Here is an 18831-nt window from a genome sequence, read left to right on the forward strand (position 1 = left end):
TAAGGCTACTAGAACATGCCACCCAGTGAGGGTAGAATGTTCTCAATTAACACCTTCCGAGCGTCGAACGTTCAGCGCCCAGTGCTGAACGTTCGAATAACGAATGCTGATGACCCGTCGGCCAACGGTCGTGCGCAGCACTGGCAAGGTAGTGCTCGTGACGACCGTTGGCCGACGGCACATTTAAAGGGTTAAGAAATGTGAACCAGAAAGGCAAACACTAGAATGTTGGATCAGAAGACTTATACCAGCCATTATTGGCCCTGGTCCACCACATTGTCTTCTGTGGAGCTCCCAATACCCCAGTGTTCTAATCAGCGGTCCATTTATTTGGGCAACATTGGCAGACAATCAAGAATACAAATGCCAGGATGGAAAGCAAAAACCTAGACTGTGCCAGCTAACACACATGCACTTGGAAAAGTAGAGAGCTTTGGAAGGGGTCTGAATATACTCCCTGCCAGAGATTGGCGAGCCACTGAAAACTCGAGACTAGTGGCTTCTGCCTGCCACTATCCCTTGATCTTTCAGTGCACTTTAAATATGAATGTGCCATTGTGTAATATAAATTGTGCTTATGTAAATAAAGCAGTCCAGTACCCCCAGGTCGAATGCACACTTTATAAAAAACTGCAGCAAAATGCACAGAGAGGTCAAAACAAAGCATTAACTTAAAAAGGTGAGACAAATAGATGCCCATTTAGTGGCTAATTTTAACAAAGTGAAACCAGAAAAACTGGATAAATCGTAGCTTCCCTGCTTAAATTGTGTGATCTTGGTCAAGTAATGTGTTTCTCCAGAACTCCTTTTTCTTCATAATCACGTATGAAAGCACTTAAAAATACATGAATTCAGGAAACTAGCTGCTCAAAAACCTATTGTGTGTGATTTAATAGACTATAATGTTGCTCCTGGTGTCCTCATGACAACTGACCAAACTGCTCTGTTGCCAGTGTGGGGACGGGCAGGAATGGTTCTAAATTCATGTTTAAAAACTCACTTTGAAAAAGTACTTCTCAGTGCACTGATATAATGTGACATATTAACGTAAAAAAATTGACGAAAGGCTATCATATTACATGATATTTGTTGTATGATCTACGTAGCAAACATTTTCAGGGCTCGGCTCTTGGACGGGCTCTAAGGGCGGAACCAGACCCTTGGATCCACTCCCCTTCAATTTGTTGGCTCACATCTTTTTCTCTCCATGTTCTTTCTCTCCAGTCTTTCTCCCTATCTTTCCCTTTGATGTGATTTTGTTATTTTTCATCTCTTCTATGCACTGGTCTTCCTTTAATCCAATCGTTTTTGTTTCTCATTTTACTGTCTCTTACTCTTTTCTTCTATTCTTTATCTATATATTGCTTTTATTTTCCTTTACCATTTCTTTCATTCTCTCCTTCTTTCTTTCCCTGTTCCCTTTTTCTTTGCCTCGTTTTCTTTATTTCTCTTCATTCTGTCTTTCTTTCTTCCCATCTGTCCCTTTAATTTCTCCTTTCTTATTTTCATTTTGCAACTTTTTCCCTTGTTTATCTTTCCTTTTCTCTTTTATTTGTTCTTTTTAATTTCTTTCTCCCAGTTTTCATTTGCCGTTTCTACCCTTTTCCTTCTTTTTCTAAGTCTCCTTTCATTCGCTTTCTTCTTTCTTTCATTATCATTCTCCTTCATTTCACTGTTTTCTCCTTTCTTTCATTAAGAGTACTTAGCACCTCAAAGGTATCTTTTCAATCATTAATGTTTTTTTCATTCTTGCCAGACCAGTACACTAAAGACCATGGGGGAGGTGGGGGTTGCAGAGATATGGTTACCTTTAGAGGCCTATCACAGCCGTAAAGTGTCACTGCTCCATGCCTGAGTAGCTTATGTAGTACAAGTGTATTTGGTTGCCTGCTGAGATTTGTGGTGCTAAGTTAAACAAATAGTTCCCTATATTTGTGCGTGTGTGTCTTATTTATACAGAACTAAATAATGTGTGTGTAAAACTGGACATTTCCGCCCAGGGCAGCAAATAACGCTAGGGCCATGCTGACTACAGATAGCAGAGTGCACCGAAAAGCACAAGCGTGGTTGGGCTACTTCCCCTTAAGATCACTAAGGCTGGAGTCTCAAAGACCTTAATGTGTCCCATATCCCTGAGAAAGGACGATCCGCCAGTCAAGGGGCCAAGCAATCAATAGTGTGGTGCCCATTAGATTCCCCATGTTACACTAATGTTGTGATTTGTTACCTTTGCCTCAAATTGTAAAGCGCTCTGATATCCTTCGGGATCAAGTTTGCACTATATAAAACTTTATAAATAAATAAAATAAAAATAAATGTGCAGGTAGGGAGACTAGATGGCTCCATGTCACCAGGAAACCACTTTCCCATTCATGGGCTTTGTTTCTACATATCAGTGCATTCTGGGAGTTGTAGTTCTGGTTCATTTTAATTGAGCAAATTGGGACAGCACATCTGATGAATTTGATATTTAAAAGCAAACTCCAGGAATGGAAAAAGGATGTTCCAGTGACATTGAGCCATCTGGTCACAATCATGTAACGGGGCTTGAGTGTTAGGTGCCCACTGCATTACATTTTGGCTGTATTTTACTATCCAACCAGTGGGCAGGGCTGGTGGGGACATTTTCCTTGCTTGCACCAAAGATCCTTGCCCCTTTGTGATCAGCTACAACCTAGAGCCAAGACTCCAGAGGAGCTGAGAAAATGGCAAAGGGAGCTTGGATTATAGGGTTGTAGGACCACTAGAATTATGCAACAGGGGAGGACGAAATAATACGACAGGGTTGAATAACTTATGTTTCAAGAAAAGTACAATCATGCGGCGTAATTCTGCAAATGTTATGACAGTATTACTTATTACTTTGCCATGTTAATACATATCAACACTACCTGGGCAAATATTTCACCTTATTGGTATTCGTTTAAACCCCAAATTCAGCAATAAGTAACTGAAAGCTGGCTAATCAACCTTTGCGAATTGCCTTCCACTGCTCAGGCGTGATGCTATATTTATTAGTAACTGTTGATCCGTTTTGAGGTCAAAACATTTTTTTGTTAAAATCTGCAGATTATATAGTAGATGGCGGATTAGGTGGCAAATCCATATTTATGCGGAAAAATCCGCTGTCGCAGAATGGCGTCCTTCTAGTGGGGCTGGGTGTGGGTCCCGGAATGATGTGTGCTTGTCACATAAATGTAATACCAGGGAGTGAAAGGGTTAACTTACTTTCTGCGCTCAGTGACCTCAGGTAAGGAAGTCACCTGAGAAAAGAAACAGGAAGTTGAGCAACGGGAGCGGCTGCGTGAGCCAGGTGCAGCCCGGGCAGGCGGTGCAACTAGACCGGGCCCGTGGAGGAAGGGTGCAGCGACCGCCCGCCCGCCCCCGTGCTCTGGCAGGAGGGTTCACAGGCCACGAGCTGCAACCAGCCGACACTGAGAGGAGGGGGGAGAAATAACACCCGTGGATCGTGGCTATCAGACCTCTATCCGCTTTACTGTATTGAGGGGCGCAGAGACCAGCGCCCCAAGACTACGCGGAGGAGTGTGCACAGACCCCCTGGGCTCTGTAGGGGGTGCCTCTGCGCCGATGGGCCTCTGATGCGTGTCCAAGGATGCAGCTCGCCAAAGCAGGCGGCGTGTGAGCCATCACCTCAGGTCGACGGTCGCCCGTGTGAGTAGCACGTCTCTCGCGTCTTTTTATTATTTATTTAGTATTTTGTTGTCAGCTTTCGTTTACTTGTTGGAACAGCAGAACATAGTCCATATGGTGCGGCTCCACCTTTAAGCGTCACCACCCCACCCAGGACCCCGACCCCCCCCCCCTCCCCCCCTCCCCTCCTCCTAGGAACCGGAAGAGACCCCTGCAAAAGCCCGGGCCACTAACTCCCCCCTTTACTTCTGACTGATTGTCAGGTCTTGGGGCCTTCCCCCTCCTTCAGTGTGTGCACCGGAGCGGCCTAATTGCTCCCTTCCTCCTATGGGTATGCGCTGGGACCGGAAGCGGACTGCCCCCTCGGAATAGTTAGCCCCAATGCACACACATGTGCACTAGCATAAATACCAATAGACCCGATTCAGGCGGGAGACTCCCGTTTTTTCAAGCCAAAAACGGCTCTATTCTAGCTGCCTCCCGCCTGAAATTGCATTTTCCAAAATAGAAGTCAATGGGGAATTTTCATTCTCCCGGTTTTTTTATTTTAAGTCTCCCACGTCCCTGTCTAAAATGTTGGCATGTGTGCACTAGGCCTGCGAACAATAGTGGTGGGTGTATACCCTAGCTGCAGTTCCCCTCTCGGTGTGCACTGGGGTGGCTGTTACCTCTCAAAGCACACATGCACGCCACATTGGATGAGCGCAGATTTGAGGGGTGACCGACCCCCCCCCCCCCCCATTCCTTGTCTAATTGGAGGTGCACTAGAATCCCCTTGTTGCTCCTGGGTGTATCCTTCAGCTCCCCCCAGCACGCTCCCTCCCCTCCCCCACCCTTCACACGTGTGCCTCTCCCCCTCCCCACACAGGCAGCCTCTGCCCGGGTGTGCACAGTGGGGGCAGGCTTGCCTCGCTTCTCCTGTGTGTGGGGGAGGGGGTTTTTGAGGTCTTGCTGTCATGGAGAGGGGGGTGGGAGTTTCCAGCGCCTTTCTTTCTTTAATCACCCCGGGCCCCGCCCCCATTGTTCGACGGGATTGTCGTGTGGGTGCGCTGGAGTTCCCCGACTGTGGGGGCGCTGATGAGATTGCGCCATGAGGGGCGTCAGACAGGTGGGCAGCCGGATGCAGATGTGACTCAAAAGGGGCGAGAGGTGTCTGACAGGTGTCGCCGGGGGCCAGAAGGGGCTGCCGGGGGCCAGAATAACAAGGGGGGGAGGGGACTGAGAGTGTAGGCCAGTCCACGGTGGTCTGTGGGGTGTCATAAACTAATGATGATAGGGGTGTCTGTAGCAGGGGGGGGGGGGGTGCGGGTGCGGAGAGCAGCGTGATTTGTGGAAAATTTTGACCAGTGACTTGAGACGGGTCAGTCTTGCACCCTCGTGTCTGAAGGTTAAGACACCCAGAGGAAATGGTTGTAAAATCTTCCAAAATCCTTTTGTGGGAAATGCATATGGGTGTAAACAAAAGGTTAGTGTGGGGAGTACTCCGCCTCTAGGCGCTCAGGGTGTAGGTTTGTAGCGTTGTGAACGAACACATGTGCCATTGAGTTCTCAACTTTCCGTGTGAAAGGGGCGGGGCTAGTCCTGTTAACAATCGTCACGTATTTGATTTTAAAACCGCCGCAGGCGAGTTACAAATGCCTGTGTTTACTGTAACCCTTAGTCTTCCGGTTTCTGGGCTCGTTCGCCTTTCTAGGCGCTAGCCACAGCGGCTGCTTCTAACGTGGCAGCCATCAATGCCTCGCATTGAGCAGATTTGTTAGTGTGCAGTTGTATGTAGCGCTAACTTGACCCGAAGGTATCAGAGCGCTTTACATGAACACAGCTGGTGCAGAACCCTGCATATAAATCCCCCCCCCCGCCCCCCCCGCAGAGCACGTTCAACGCATGGGGGGCTATGTAAGTTCAATTGGTGTCCTTGTGTGACGTAACTATTGCTCATGTAAAGCGCTCCTATACCTTCGTGTCGAGTACGCGCTATATAAATATGCAAAAATATATATATATATTCCACCATATTTAGGTGGTTAAACACGTTGCTGGCAGTGCAGTCCGACTTGTGGCCCACCTGTGCCCAGAGGGCGGGCCCCAGTTTAAAGTGGATTTCCTGCAGCGGATTGGCAGGCTGGCGAGATGAGGTGGCTCTGGGCAGTCCCGCCCACACACATCACAGGGGCAGGACTGAAGGGGGCTATTGCCGGGCGAGGGGGCAGGGTTACCGAGGAATATCTTGGATACAGTGTGCAGCGGGCGGGGCCGAGGAGTCCGGCTGGCATCGCAGGGGGCGGGGCCAGGGAGGCAGCTGGGCTTTTGTTTGGTGCTGGCTGTCAGGCAGCATTCAGCTGGCCGAGCGTGTGCAGGCAAATGATGCGAGACGGAGAGAGGGATTCTGCCTGACCTGTTTATTTTCAACTTCCCTTTCACAGATGACGGAGAGGCTTCGCCGCAGCCTGGTGGACACCAGGGAGAGCCCCCGGAGCCCGTGAGCATCACCAGGGTACCCCGAGATTCTGGAGCCCGCGAGCATCACCAGGGTACCCCGAGATACTGGAGCCCGAGAGCATCACCAGGGTACCCCGAGATACTGGAGCCCGAGAGCATCACCAGGGTACCCCGAGATACTGGAGCCCGAGAGCATCACCAGGGTACCCCGAGATACTGGATGCCACGAGCATCACCAGGGTACCCCGAGATACTGGAGGCCGCGAGGATCACCAAGGTACCCCGAGATACTGGAGGAGGCCGCGAGCATCGTTGCCCCTTGGGACATGTGCCAGTGGGCATCTGCGACTGACTGAGCAAGGGGAGGTCGCTGCATCCCGAAAACCGTGAGCTTTTGGTCCCTCGGAGGCTTGTGTGGGCAGGGGGGCCTTCTGCAGGAGTAAGAGGTCCTTTGTGCTACCGGGCAAAAGCGTTACCCCGAGACCCACTGGGATGTGAGTGCCAACGCCTGGCTAAGTGGGTCCCTCCATTTTTGGTATCCGTCAGCAAGATGCCCGTGGAAGCTTGCCAGGCCCACGGGGACGTCCTGAGTGGGGTCCCTATGGTGGTCCCCATCACCTCGGCCATGCCCTTCCGCATCCTGAACAAGGGGCCCGACTACTTCCGGCGGCAGGTGGGCACCAGCGTCCGCAAACCCAGCGCCGTGGAGCGGCTGGAGGCCGACAAGGCCAAGTACGTCAAAAGCAAGCAGGTGGCGTCCACCCGCCAGGAGCCCGTCAAGCCGCTGCTCCTCAAGCAGCCCCTCTTCTCCCCGGGGGTCCGCCGGGTGCTGCTGACCCCGAACCGGAAGAACTCGCCCGGCTTTGGGGCCCGGCGGCGTGATGCCTATGGCCCCAAGAGCTCCCTGAACCTTGATATCCTCAACAGCCTGATCAGCTTGTGTGATAGCCCCCTGCCCTCGCCCCGGGCAGAGGCGACGTCCCCCATGGCACCGGAGCGCAGGGGTTGGCAGGAGCACCACGGATGGACCGCTCGTCAGGCCTCTGTGCCAGTGGATGGGCCAAGCAAACTCCCTGGGAATGCCGCCATGTTCAGCTGTGTGTCTGAGCCCTCCTTGACGTCAGCCAAACTATCAGAGGCCACCCCGACGTCAATCAAGCCAGTTTCCTCTTCACCCATGCCATCCAAGCCCGTTTCCTCTTTATCCACGTCGCCAAAGCCTATGTCGACGTCACCCAAGTTGCCAGAACCTCCCTCGATGCCAACCAAGCAGTCTAATACTGTATCCACATTAGCCAAGCTATTTGAACCTGCCTCGCCTTCTACCAACCTGCCTTCATCAACTCCAACCAAGCTATTTGGATCTTCTTTGCCGTCACCGAAGGTGTCGTGGCCTGCTGCAAACCCACCCAAGCTCTATGCACCCTCGTCGCCATCAACCAAGCTTTCTGGACCACCATCAACCCCAACCAAGCTACCTGGACCTACGTCAACCCCAACCAAGCTATCTGAACCTGCCCCATCGTCCAAGACCTCCAGTACTGTGGCGGTACGACGAGTGGACGTCATACCCTGTGCTGCCCAGCGGCCAAGGGTAGGCCCTGCTCTCCTTGTTACTCCTGTGCCAGAGTCGCCCACAAGGTCACTGTTCTCATCCACCAGCTCCCTTACTTCTCCGCAGGATGGCACCGGCGACCTGGGCAAGAGGCCGACCATGCTGCACCGTTCCAAGTCTGACTTGAGTGACCGCTACTCCCGCGCCAGTGCTGACCTGGAACGCTTCTTTAACTACTGTGGCCTGGACCCTCAGGAGGTCGAACATATGGGTGCCGAGCATTTTGCCCGGGCTAGTTCTGACATTGTGTCAATCAAAATTCACAGCATTAGCGCAGCCAGTTCTGAGGCCGCTCCTTCCCAGCGGAGTGGTGCCACCGCTGCAGAACCACAGGACGAACGCATGCCCTATGGCATCTCCATCATCGAGCGCAATGCCCGTGTCATCAAATGGCTCTACGGGCTGCGGCAGGCCCGGGAGCCGCAGAAGGTGTCCAAGGTGTAGGTGGCCCCTAGAACTTTGTAGAGGCTGTGCAATTTTGTTACAAATGCATCACTTAAGACTATTGTCAGTTTAAGAATATTGCTCACAGTGAATGAATAGGAATACTCATAAAGCACATTTTCGTGGAGAAACCTGTCTTTAGACTGTTGTTTTACTGTTGTATGCTCACCTTTGGAATCCCCTGCTGTGGGATGGTGCACTATCTTACTTGCTTTCAGGTGTGGGTGGCGGTCTTTGGTCTGTGCCCCAGCACATTGGTGAAACACGTGGTTTCAAAGCTCATCTCTGGATTGGATGGGGCTGTTTGAGCCGAGGGTCCTTGTCTAAGGGAAGGAGGGTGCATTGGACTCATCTCTTGGATGGTATTACTTTTTCTCCGCCTGCCTCAAGGCTGGGATGGGGGTCTCTTTGTTCTTGGTCTCCACTCCCCTCCAGTCAGTGTTCAAATGGCTCCTGTAGTCTGTGTTTGGATGATCCAGTGGTCTCTCCTGCCCCCATTTGTGGGATAATGTTTTTTCAGTCTGTATCCCTCCACAGGTGTGGGGACCAATGGCTTTATTGCTGCTTTCTGTAGGGGTGAGGTTCTTTCAGCATTTACCCTTCTTTTCGGGGAGGGATCCCATGGTCTGGGTCCACTTTTCTATATTCAAGATGACGTGTTGTTCTGTGTCTACCTTTGTGGTGGGGTGGGATCACTGGGTCTAGGCCTTCTTCTCTAGTGGGTGGGATCACTTAGTCTAGGCCTTCTTCTCTAGTGGGTGGGATCACTTAGTCTAGGCCTTCTTCTCTAGTGGGTGGGTAGGGTGGGATCACTGGGTCTAGGCCCCCTGCTCTAGAGGGGTGACTTTTGTCTATGCCCACCTCCCAGTGGTACAATTGGATATTTCTGTCTTGACACCTGCCTTTAGCTAAGCCCTCGATTCATCGGCAATTGTATGGGATCCACTGATGTGTTTTTTTTAAGGAGTGAGTGGTATCTTTCGGGCTCTTCCCCTCGTCTTTTGAGAGCGGACCATTCAGTCCTTACCCCTCTGTTAATGTTGCACGGAATTCCTCAGCCATAGGCCCTTTTAATGGAGGGAAGGGATTATATGGTCTGGCCTACTTTGGGGGTACAGATGAATCACTCGAAGTGTGTCTTTCTTTGTAGTGAACTAGTTTAGAGTGAGCCCCCTCTCAAGAATGAGACAGTCTCTTGGTCTGCTTCCCTTCAAATTGTGCCCCGCACTCAGGGTTGGGGTACACGATTCCACACTCAGTGCGGCCTCTTGGAGGAATGGACCACTTGTTCTAGATCACTCATTGTGCACACACCTCTTTCTGTGTCAAGGTCACCTTTTCTGGGGCTTTAGGAACCCGTCCTCAGAGCCAGCTTCCTGGTTGGGTTTAAATTTCGTGGCCTATGCCACATCGGGCAGGCGCAGTTCCATGATCTGCGCCCTCTTCTTGGAAGATATTGATTTCATAGTTGAGACCACTTTCTCAGGTGGGAGGGGATCCCTTGATCTGGTCCACTTTCTTGCATAGGGTGGAATCCCTTGATCATAGTCGGTTCCTCTGGAGTTGGGAGAATCCTTAGGTCTGGTCCACCATCTCCGGTGGGGTTGGAATCTATGAATCTTGGCCAGGGCTCAGATGGAGGGGATGTCTTGGACTGTGCCATTGTCTCGGGTTGGAGAGGTTACATTGAGCTGATTTACCGTCTAATGTAAGGGGAAACACTTTGGGCGTAGCCAACATCTCATATGAGACAGGGCTCCTTGGTATGGGGCACTGTCAGGTGGAAGGGGCTCTAATAGTTTAGGCCCCTACCCCCCTCTCAGGTGGGATGGAATCCCTGGTCTGGGCCACCTTCTTAGAAGCATGGATCCCTTGGTTCGGTCCATCTCGGATAGGATTAAATGTTTTTGTCTATGACTTCTTGTTCCATTACCTTTTGTCTGTTGTGCTTTTTGTCTTCACCTGGTTGTGGATTACTAGCCTCACTCTTAAGCCTCACAGTCCAGAAACTTAGGGGAGGGTCTTTCCAAAGTGGTGCTACCTCTCCTCACGTTTGCATCAGTAAGAGCTTTCTAATAACCAGGGCTCCCGGGCTCTGTCACACACTTCAACTAAGACAATAAACTCTGTCTGCTTGAACGACAACAGTAGTGGTTTATTTTTAGATACACTGCAGGATTTACACCAGTGGAAGGGTCTGAAAGCTCAGAGGGTATGAAAAAAAACTGTACGTGATTTGAGATGCCTCGGCAGAGGTCCTGGCAAGAATTTGGGTCTGATTTTGTTTGAAAAAAAAAAAGCTGCACTGTGATGGAGATTGACCTTCTTCCCTAAATAGAGAACCCAAGTACTACAGTGACCTAATAATTAAAACGCAGGGATTATGGCCTGCTGTTACTTGCAGCCCACCACCATTGTTTGTAGCCATTCACAGAGTGTTGCAAATAGGATCTTTTATAATAAGTATTAATTTGGCAGATTGCTCTGTGACTCCATGTGAGTGGACTTTTTGCGAAGTGACCTATTTGTACATAGGTCGCATTGCAAAATGACAAACTGGCAACAAGGTCTGAGCACTACTTACACCCCTCATTGGGGACATGGCTGTGAGTGCACCTGGCTCTAAGATAGAGAATACTGTTGTGTTTATTTTCTTTTAAAGGGTTTTGAGCTTTTCTGAATTGGATGTTGTCGCTTGTCGGGGTGCATACATGAAGGGTTCGGGGGCAGTTCCATGCTGGGCGGCGTTCTTGATAAATCCGTTTCCCTAATGGAAGTTTATTGAATCTAGTTTGTGATCATGGCTTTTGGTTTGGCAGTTGTGCTAAGGGGTGCCTTTTTATTACATCTGGCATTAGCCAACACCCTTTGATTTTACTATAAGTTTATATGTACTATATTTATAGCGGCTTCAGTCAGCCTTATTTAGCCATTGGCCAGTCACGTTTTTCTTCCACCCACCACAACATGCAGCATGTCAGTAAGACAGCCCACTTCAGCCATTGGACAGCTTCTCTATGAATGAGTGCATTCTGTTATTTCGCAAAGAGCACACCCACTCTCTAAGAAGTTCACTTCTGTGCCAGAGATAAATATATCAATGCATGCAAGTCGTGACGGCCAACCCCAGAACCGTTGGTTTTGCCAATGCTTGTTATTGTTTGTAGGAGTTCATTGAGAAGCGTTTGTTGGCAAATATGATCATGTACATAATAGGATCCTGCACAGTGACGGCCTTTGCACAGTGACGGCCTTTGCACAGTTGGCGTCCCGGGCAATACCAAGTTTGGCGCCCCCATATCTATGAAGGGAAAATATTTCCCAACCTTCGAATAGCTTAGTTAATACCGAGTTTTCACTTGCATCCCACAAATTAGTATCCTGCATTTATGAGTGGAAACTAAATGTAAGTACCATACTGCAAAGAAAACACAAAGCTTAATAAATACCCACACTGAGCATGGAATGACTTTAAAACTGTGACCTGACCTTGGGCCTAAGCCCCAGCCCTCCACTGACTCCGTCTGTGCCCTTTACCCAGGAGAAAAAGAGAAGCAATGTTGGTGGAAAGGGAGGGAGAGTTATTTTCTACCCTAGACTATGCTGCTCTCCTGCCTGCCCCTGCTGCTGGTGATATTCTTTGATGACCCTTTTTTATGCACGTCAGTCACTGACTCAATGCTTAATTCGAGCAGGTGGTTTCCGGTGCTCGGCACTGTGTTCAACCGTCAACACCAGGATCTATGACATTCTGCCACATGGTGGCAAATTTTGTCTAATTTAAAGATTAGCACACCAACAGTGGCTTATTAATTCAATATGTATCAAAAATTACTAATACCTGCCACCCGAGCCATTCTTATGGCCCCGCGGGGGACTAGAGATGTCATCTTGTAGGGCTGTGATGGTTGGTGGATATATTGGCGCTGTCTTTGGCAGTGCTGGTAGGGGCAAGGGCGGTGCGAGCTCCAATGGCCTCCTGATGAGGGCCCTGGCACTTACATGTTTACAAATTAAGCACTGCACTGACTGTTTCACTCAGAGCAGCGATGGGCCTGTTGTGAGCACAGATCTCTCGCCTTATGTCCACTCTTCACCTTTTGCCCACTTTCCATTGGCACCAGCACCAAGTAGATGGTTAGGGACCTGGTAGGATAGCAGGATAAGAAAAGGGGAGAGAAGAGATTGGGTTCACGAGCAGAATGTGAGCAGCTGTAAACATGATTTAAGGGCAGTTTACCAGATCAGAGGACAACTGCTGTACCTGAACACAGGCAGCTTTGTGTGCCCTCCTGCAGATCAGCGCCCTGGGCGTGGGCCCAGCCCGCCCAGGCTAAAGCTCGACCCTGATCCTGCACTTTGGAGGCACTGTGGGTATGTGCTGTCCCTTTTTCGTTTTACTTGCTCCCTAGTTGCTCTGTCTCAAGGTCTCAGAAGTATTTTTTTGGGCAGTATTAAACTGTCTTTAATAGGGTGTAAAACGTGCCCAGTTTCATTTACCTCAGCTTTGTCCTCGTTATTACATTCTTTCAATAGGTAGTGCATTATTTCCCATAGGAGTCGGAATGTTGTATCCGCATACAACCACTGCATTATTTTACCTTCTGCGAGTGAGTTGGATGTCAACCCCAATGACTGACCTGCTCTTGATTTAACAAGTTATGGAATTGATTTTGAGGGCATCACGCCTTTGGCTTGTCCCTGTTCTTGCACACATTAGTCCTATGGTCATTGTTGCTGGTTGCTCTTTGTTGTCTTCTGGAAGGTAAGGCGGTGAGCTGAAGCTCGTCCTGGATGCTCCCAGCGGGTCTCAGGATGGTCTTGCATACATTGAACACAACTAGGGAAAGCAGGTTGTCCTCATTCAACTTCTGTAGGTGGTACGGCATCTTGTTGGTTGCTTTACGAGAGCATCTTTTCATGATGCAATGAGTTCGTCCATATCTTCCTCGGCTTCGACCTCCGAGGAGAGCCCCTGAGTCCATCATGCAAGCAGTGCCTGTTGGTTTTGGCTGCCGTGGGCTGCAAAGAGATCTGCTGGGCCACCACCCAATAGCTCACTCATGCATTGTCCTCAGTGGTAAGCCTGTTTGGTGGCCAGTTGTAGGTGGGGTGCCAGGGGTTTGGCCAGTGTGCCATGTTCTTCTAGGGATTGCTGGTGCAGCCTAGGCACTGCTTCTCTGCATTTGAGGGTGGATGGAGGTTACCGTCTCACCGGAACTTAGGGTTTTTGGATGTAGGGTGGGATTCTTTCACCGAGAAACTTGTGGGTTTAGGTTTGGCAGTCTTAAAGCTGACACTCAGTTCTTTTGCTGTGGGTGCTGTTAGATGTTGTTTCTGATGAGTGGCGTGAGTGATCTCAGGTTCCTGACAGTAGTGTTGGTGCTAATGTCTTGTCTTATATGTGCCTTTTTAATGTGTAATAGGGGCTGGATTTCTGGTTGTTCAGATGTGTTTGACCATTGCACAATATACGTTACAGCACATGATTTGGGCTTTTGTTACATTCTGTATGTTATTTAATGTAATTTGACAGGCCATTGGGTTTTTGGTAACTGAGATAGTCCATGCTACGAAATGGCATTTTTATGCCCTGTTGAAGTACTCTTTAAAGTTGTTCGTTGGTTTCCCCCTCCATTCCTGCATATTGTGTATTTTTTTCCTTGAGGACCTGGAGATCTCTTGGTGATTCATATTTCTTTTTGCATTTCGGACTGTGACTTGCTTGGTGGTACTAGGGTATCAGTAGTGGCTTTGGTGGCTTGGTCCAGTTGGCTGAGAACGATGCACAGGTCTGCTGTGTCGCCGTCAAGTATAACGAGAGGTCGTAAGCTGTTGTGTTGAACTGGGTCTTGAGTTTTTTAGTCTGACTTGGTTGGTCGATATTTCCCTGTGAGTGAAGTGGTTCTATTCAGCATGAATATTTGATTGTGGTTTTGACAGCTTAGTTGTCTTATCTACTCCTGTGGTTTAGGTCTATTGAATAAACAAGTGTGTGGGTTTCCTTCTTTTGTATGCACTGGTGTGTGTGAGGCCTTTTCTCAGTCTTCAAGCAGCCAGTGGTTAATGGGTGGTGTCTGTGGTGGATTCAGTTATTTACTTCTGGCGTCCCAGTCATGGATACTGTTGAGCTTCACTTGGATAACCGACTTGCTCTCTTTGTACACTTGTCTCTCCAAAGATAGTCTCAGCAAACAGGGCTCACTCCAGGAGGTTGTCATGGGGTTGCGATTAAACTACTCTGTCACAAATATTTACACTCTGTACTCTCTGTACATATTCAGAACTCAGTTTTGTAAAAGAATACACCTAATTTTTACATGCACAAAATATGATGTTATATTAGTCAGAAGCTCCTAGTGTAATGAGGGACTGAGAGATTGCCCCAATCACAGTTGTAGGACAGATGCACCAAGGCCACGTCCCCATGGCCATGTAATGTCGCGGTGGTGGTGTTGGGCGTTTTCTACAGCTTTGCTGAACTCTCGGTTTTATGATGATGTTCGTGTACAAGACTCCGTCAATGGGCAGAAGCGTCAGTCACAGCACCACAAGGTGTCTGGTTGGCTGTGATGGTCCTGTCCTCTAAACTATTTTCTGGCCATTGGTGCAGGCTGGACAACTCTGTCTGAGCCCAGGAAGGGGGGGGGGGGGGGGGCAGAGAATCCAGATGTTGCCAAAAACCCACCACTCAGAATAAACTGAGGTCTCACCAAGTGAATGTGTGAGTTTGAGAGAGTCTAATGACTAGTTCACAATATATTGGGCTCCAGTTACTGAGTCTTCCAGTGGTCTGTAGTTGGCGTGTAGGGATGCTCGCACAGTTCAGGCTTGGACCAGTTAGAATACAAAGACATTGTCACTTTGAACACCCAGATCTTGAATGTCCCTATTGTAGTTGAGATTTTCAGTTGGAACAACACCCACTCAACCTACAGGCTCATCTACTGGAATAGGGGTGTGGTTTGGGGTCCTAAGCCACGACTTTAAAGAATAGTATCCCCAGACTGAGGGGCAGAACGACAATTAAACCGGTTACAGTCACCCCAAGTGGCTGAAGCCAAACAGAACACAACCTTAATGCCTAGGGTTAAGAGGAAAACCCCCCTGTGTGTGTCTGTAGCATGAAAGTGGAATACACGGGCTCTACAGGATGAGGGATGATACTGTGTGGATCAGGGATGATGCAGGTTCATCACAATTGCAATCCTGGAATACCCACTGCTGGTTGTTTCTCATCCCTCATGTCACATAAGGGTTCTTCATGTCATTCTAGCCACCTACTCTACAAGGCTCTTGATTTTTTCTGGATGGCTTATATACTCAAGGTGACCTTCACACTAACCTCAGTCTGAGGGGCTTTGCTTGTTATCAGGCTAGTCTGAGGTCTGCATCTCTCCTCTTACTGTACACTGCAGCTTCCTCTACTTCTGGGACAGGTTGCACCTTCAGCCCCCCTTCTCCACTTCCAAGGCCTGGTCCAACCTTGAGGTTTAAAAACAAACTGAGTCCTGTACCTGGTAAGTGTCTTTGGCTGCCTTCTTAAAAAGTCATGGTGAAGTACAAATTACTGTGATAAATGAGTCAGAATTTAGGTGACATTAATGGGAAACCGGGTCCAAACATTCTTTAACATTGTATTGCTCCTGTTTGGGAAGGAGTGCACATTCTAAGGCTGTGTCTGTTTTCATTCGGGCTTCTGCAGGGCAGGCTGGAGGAACCTAACACCAAATGTCAACAGCATAAATATTGACCCCTGACCTTTCGAGCCAATGCTTCCTAGGAGCCAGGCTGTGCTCAGCAGGAGTCTGGAGATAAAGACAACTCTAGTTCTGTGCCTAACAGAAATGGACTTGGTATAGAGAAATACTCTCTATGCCCACCAGGCAGCTTGTTACACCCTTTAATAAAGACGAGCATTGCACAGCCAATAGGACCTGCATTTCAATTCCTAGGTAAAACATTAAAACGCCCACTGCAGTGCTTCCTGTAACTGTATTTATGAGGCAAATAATTTAATGGGTGATGAGTCAGAGTACTATGGAATTGTAAAATAGTCTCGAACACGTAGCAATGCCAGCATTCCATATGAGATGGAATTTATTTATTTTGAAAGTTTTATATAGCGCGAACAAGATCTTTGCAGATATCAGAGTGCTTTACAAAGCAGGAATACAAACAGGAGAGATGAATGATGTCACGACCTGCCAATAGAAAGATAGGAAAAGGAAATACCTGTCAGCGCTGAGCCAAAGTCCACTTGTAGGTATACTTTAAAGAATTGTTCACAGTAGGTCGAGCAGACTACTGTGCTGTCAAGACCGAATTAAAAAAGCTAATCTCTTGGAGAGCCACCATTTTGTTCCACAATGACCATATGTTTAGGAGGACACTTCTTACTTTGCACCTATCTCTCAAGTCACATGGCGCACCTGTTGCATGCCGTGTGCAAATATGAGCTCACACTTGCGGCCCTCGTGGTCAGCACATGCTGCATTTGTTTAAGGCAGGTACACCAAATAACCTGAATAATATCCACCACTCAAATTACTTTCATATTTCACTATACTAATTCAACACTAATCCTTTATAGATTCCGGAGTAGCGTGCTACTCACCAAAAAAAGCGCTTCAACACCCCATCAGGGGTTACAAGTTTTATATAAATGCAAATCTTTTCCCCTCTGCTATCCTTTTGAATCCAAATAACTGACTAACCTATCCACCACTCAAATTACTTTCATAATTCACTATACTAATTCAACACTAATCCTTCTTGGGTTTCTGAGTAGTGTGCTACTCGCTGAAAAAGTGATTCAACGCCTCATGTGGGGTAGTAAGCTCTACATAAATGCAATTACTATACAATAGTGATGGTGTAAGTGAACTGCTTTAATCACACCACCCTCAAGCTGAGGCTGGGCTTCAAAACAGGAGGTATTCACATTGTTTTTTCCTTTCTTCGTGTCTGAAGACATGTCTAACTGCTGCTGCTCGCATTGTTCTGGGAATATCAGCAAAAAAATATTCTTTTCCAGGAGTGTTAATGTTCGCCCATTTGGAGTGAGATGTTTGTCTTTGCAATTGATAGACTTTCTCTGACATCTCATCCACTGGGCAGTTTAACCCTTGACTGCCTATAACTCGGGCAGCAAACGCACTTAAGAGCACGTACTTAAAGGGATGTTGTATGCTCTAGGTAAAAAGATGTAAACATATAAGAAAAGAAAAAGTCCTGGAAGCGACAGCCAAACCCTTTATAGAATTACCATAATTTCATGTACTCCTAGGACGATGAACCCTCATCTACCTAGTGTGGTATGCTTCATCAGGGGGCCCCTAATTTGCTGAGAAGCATCCAAGAGTACTTATTTTCACTGGCAGCACAGTCGCCCTTTTATGGGTTCCCAGTGGGTTTCGGTGAGATTATTTCAGTTATGACAACCTTTATGTTTTCACTTTGTTAGATAAATATTAATATTGTGCGTGAGTGACCTAAACCTATTTTTACTGGCTTCTCCCTAACATAAAATTAAAACAAGCATTTACAATGCAATGGTCCCGCCTTTGGAAAAGTTAGAGCTATAGGCTTTGTAAATGACAAACTTTTTATTTATGTGTTGGTTTTAAAAACAGATAAATAAATGGCATTGTCATTTACAATCCCAATAGCTTAATCTCTCGCAAATACGAGACCTATTGCATTTGCACCCACAGAGCCACACACACAGCCACACACACACACACACAGAGCCACACACACACACACACACGGAGCCACACACACACACACACACACACATCGCCACACACACACACACACAGAGCCACACACACACAGAGCCACACACAGAAATCCGTGCCTAATTTGTAAATAATTGGATGCCAGTTTAACACGTCCGTCAAACTAATGGCGGTGTGGCAGTGACTGGGGGTACCTCAAAGAAAAACATACGTTAGCCCCTGAGAACAACGCTGACGATTCAAACACAGAGCCACACAGACACGCGCACAGAGCCACACAGACACGCGCACAGAGCCACACAGACACGCGCACAGAGCCACACAGACACGTGCACAGAGCCACACAGACACGCGCACAGAGCCACACAGACACGCGCACAGAGCCACACAGACACGCGCACAGAGCCACACAGACACGCGCACAGAGCCACACAGACACGCGCACAGAGCCACACAGACACGCGCACAGAGCCACACAGACACGCGCACAGAGCCACACAGACACGCGCACAGAGCCACACACGCATAGAGCCACACACCCACACACAGAGCCACACACACAGAGCCACACAGCCACACGCACACAAAGAAAGACATGCCTAATTTGTAAGTAATTGGATGCCAGTTTAACGCGTCCCTCAAAGGAACGGCGGTGTGGCAGTGACTGGGGGTACCTCAAAGAAAAACATATGTTGGCCCATGAGAACTACGCTGACGATTCAAACACTTACGAATTACGTTACCCGCACATTACATATTGACTGGAATGTAAAACTCTAAAATACCCATAACTGCGGATTCAACCTGGGTGCAGCGTGTATACTCGTTAGTGCGGAATGCAGTAAATCAGGGCAGTGTGTTTGTAGCTGTTTAGATCACGTGTTATGCAAATCACCCCGTTGGTTACATGTTGTTTAAGTAATTCACTACAAGAAAACG

The 18831-nt window shown here is 48.3% G+C and overlaps 1 protein-coding gene across 3 annotated transcripts; it reads left to right on the top strand.

The window, feature by feature from the left end:
- The first annotated feature begins 3273 nt into the window (after positions 1-3273).
- FAM110A (family with sequence similarity 110 member A) lies at positions 3274-10294 on the top strand. 3 transcript variants are annotated; one of them, XM_086932726.1, is made up of 3 exons: positions 3274-3672; positions 6075-8871; positions 8952-10294. In XM_086932726.1, exon 2 carries the CDS (start codon positions 6641-6643, stop codon positions 8147-8149), a length of 1509 nt encoding a protein of 502 aa, XP_086788852.1. In that variant the 5' UTR covers positions 3274-3672; positions 6075-6640; the 3' UTR covers positions 8150-8871; positions 8952-10294. The 3 variants fall into 3 exon arrangements, with proteins under 3 accessions (XP_086788852.1, XP_086788853.1, XP_086788854.1); XM_086932727.1 differs by having other exon boundaries at positions 6075-8867; positions 8941-10294; XM_086932728.1 differs by lacking the exon at positions 3274-3672 and having other exon boundaries at positions 5991-8871.
- The last annotated feature ends 8537 nt before the right edge of the window (positions 10295-18831 follow it).

The sequence above is a fragment of the Lissotriton vulgaris genome, chromosome 7, assembly GCF_964263255.1.
Source record: "Lissotriton vulgaris chromosome 7, aLisVul1.2, whole genome shotgun sequence".
NCBI lineage: Eukaryota > Metazoa > Chordata > Amphibia > Caudata > Salamandridae > Lissotriton > Lissotriton vulgaris.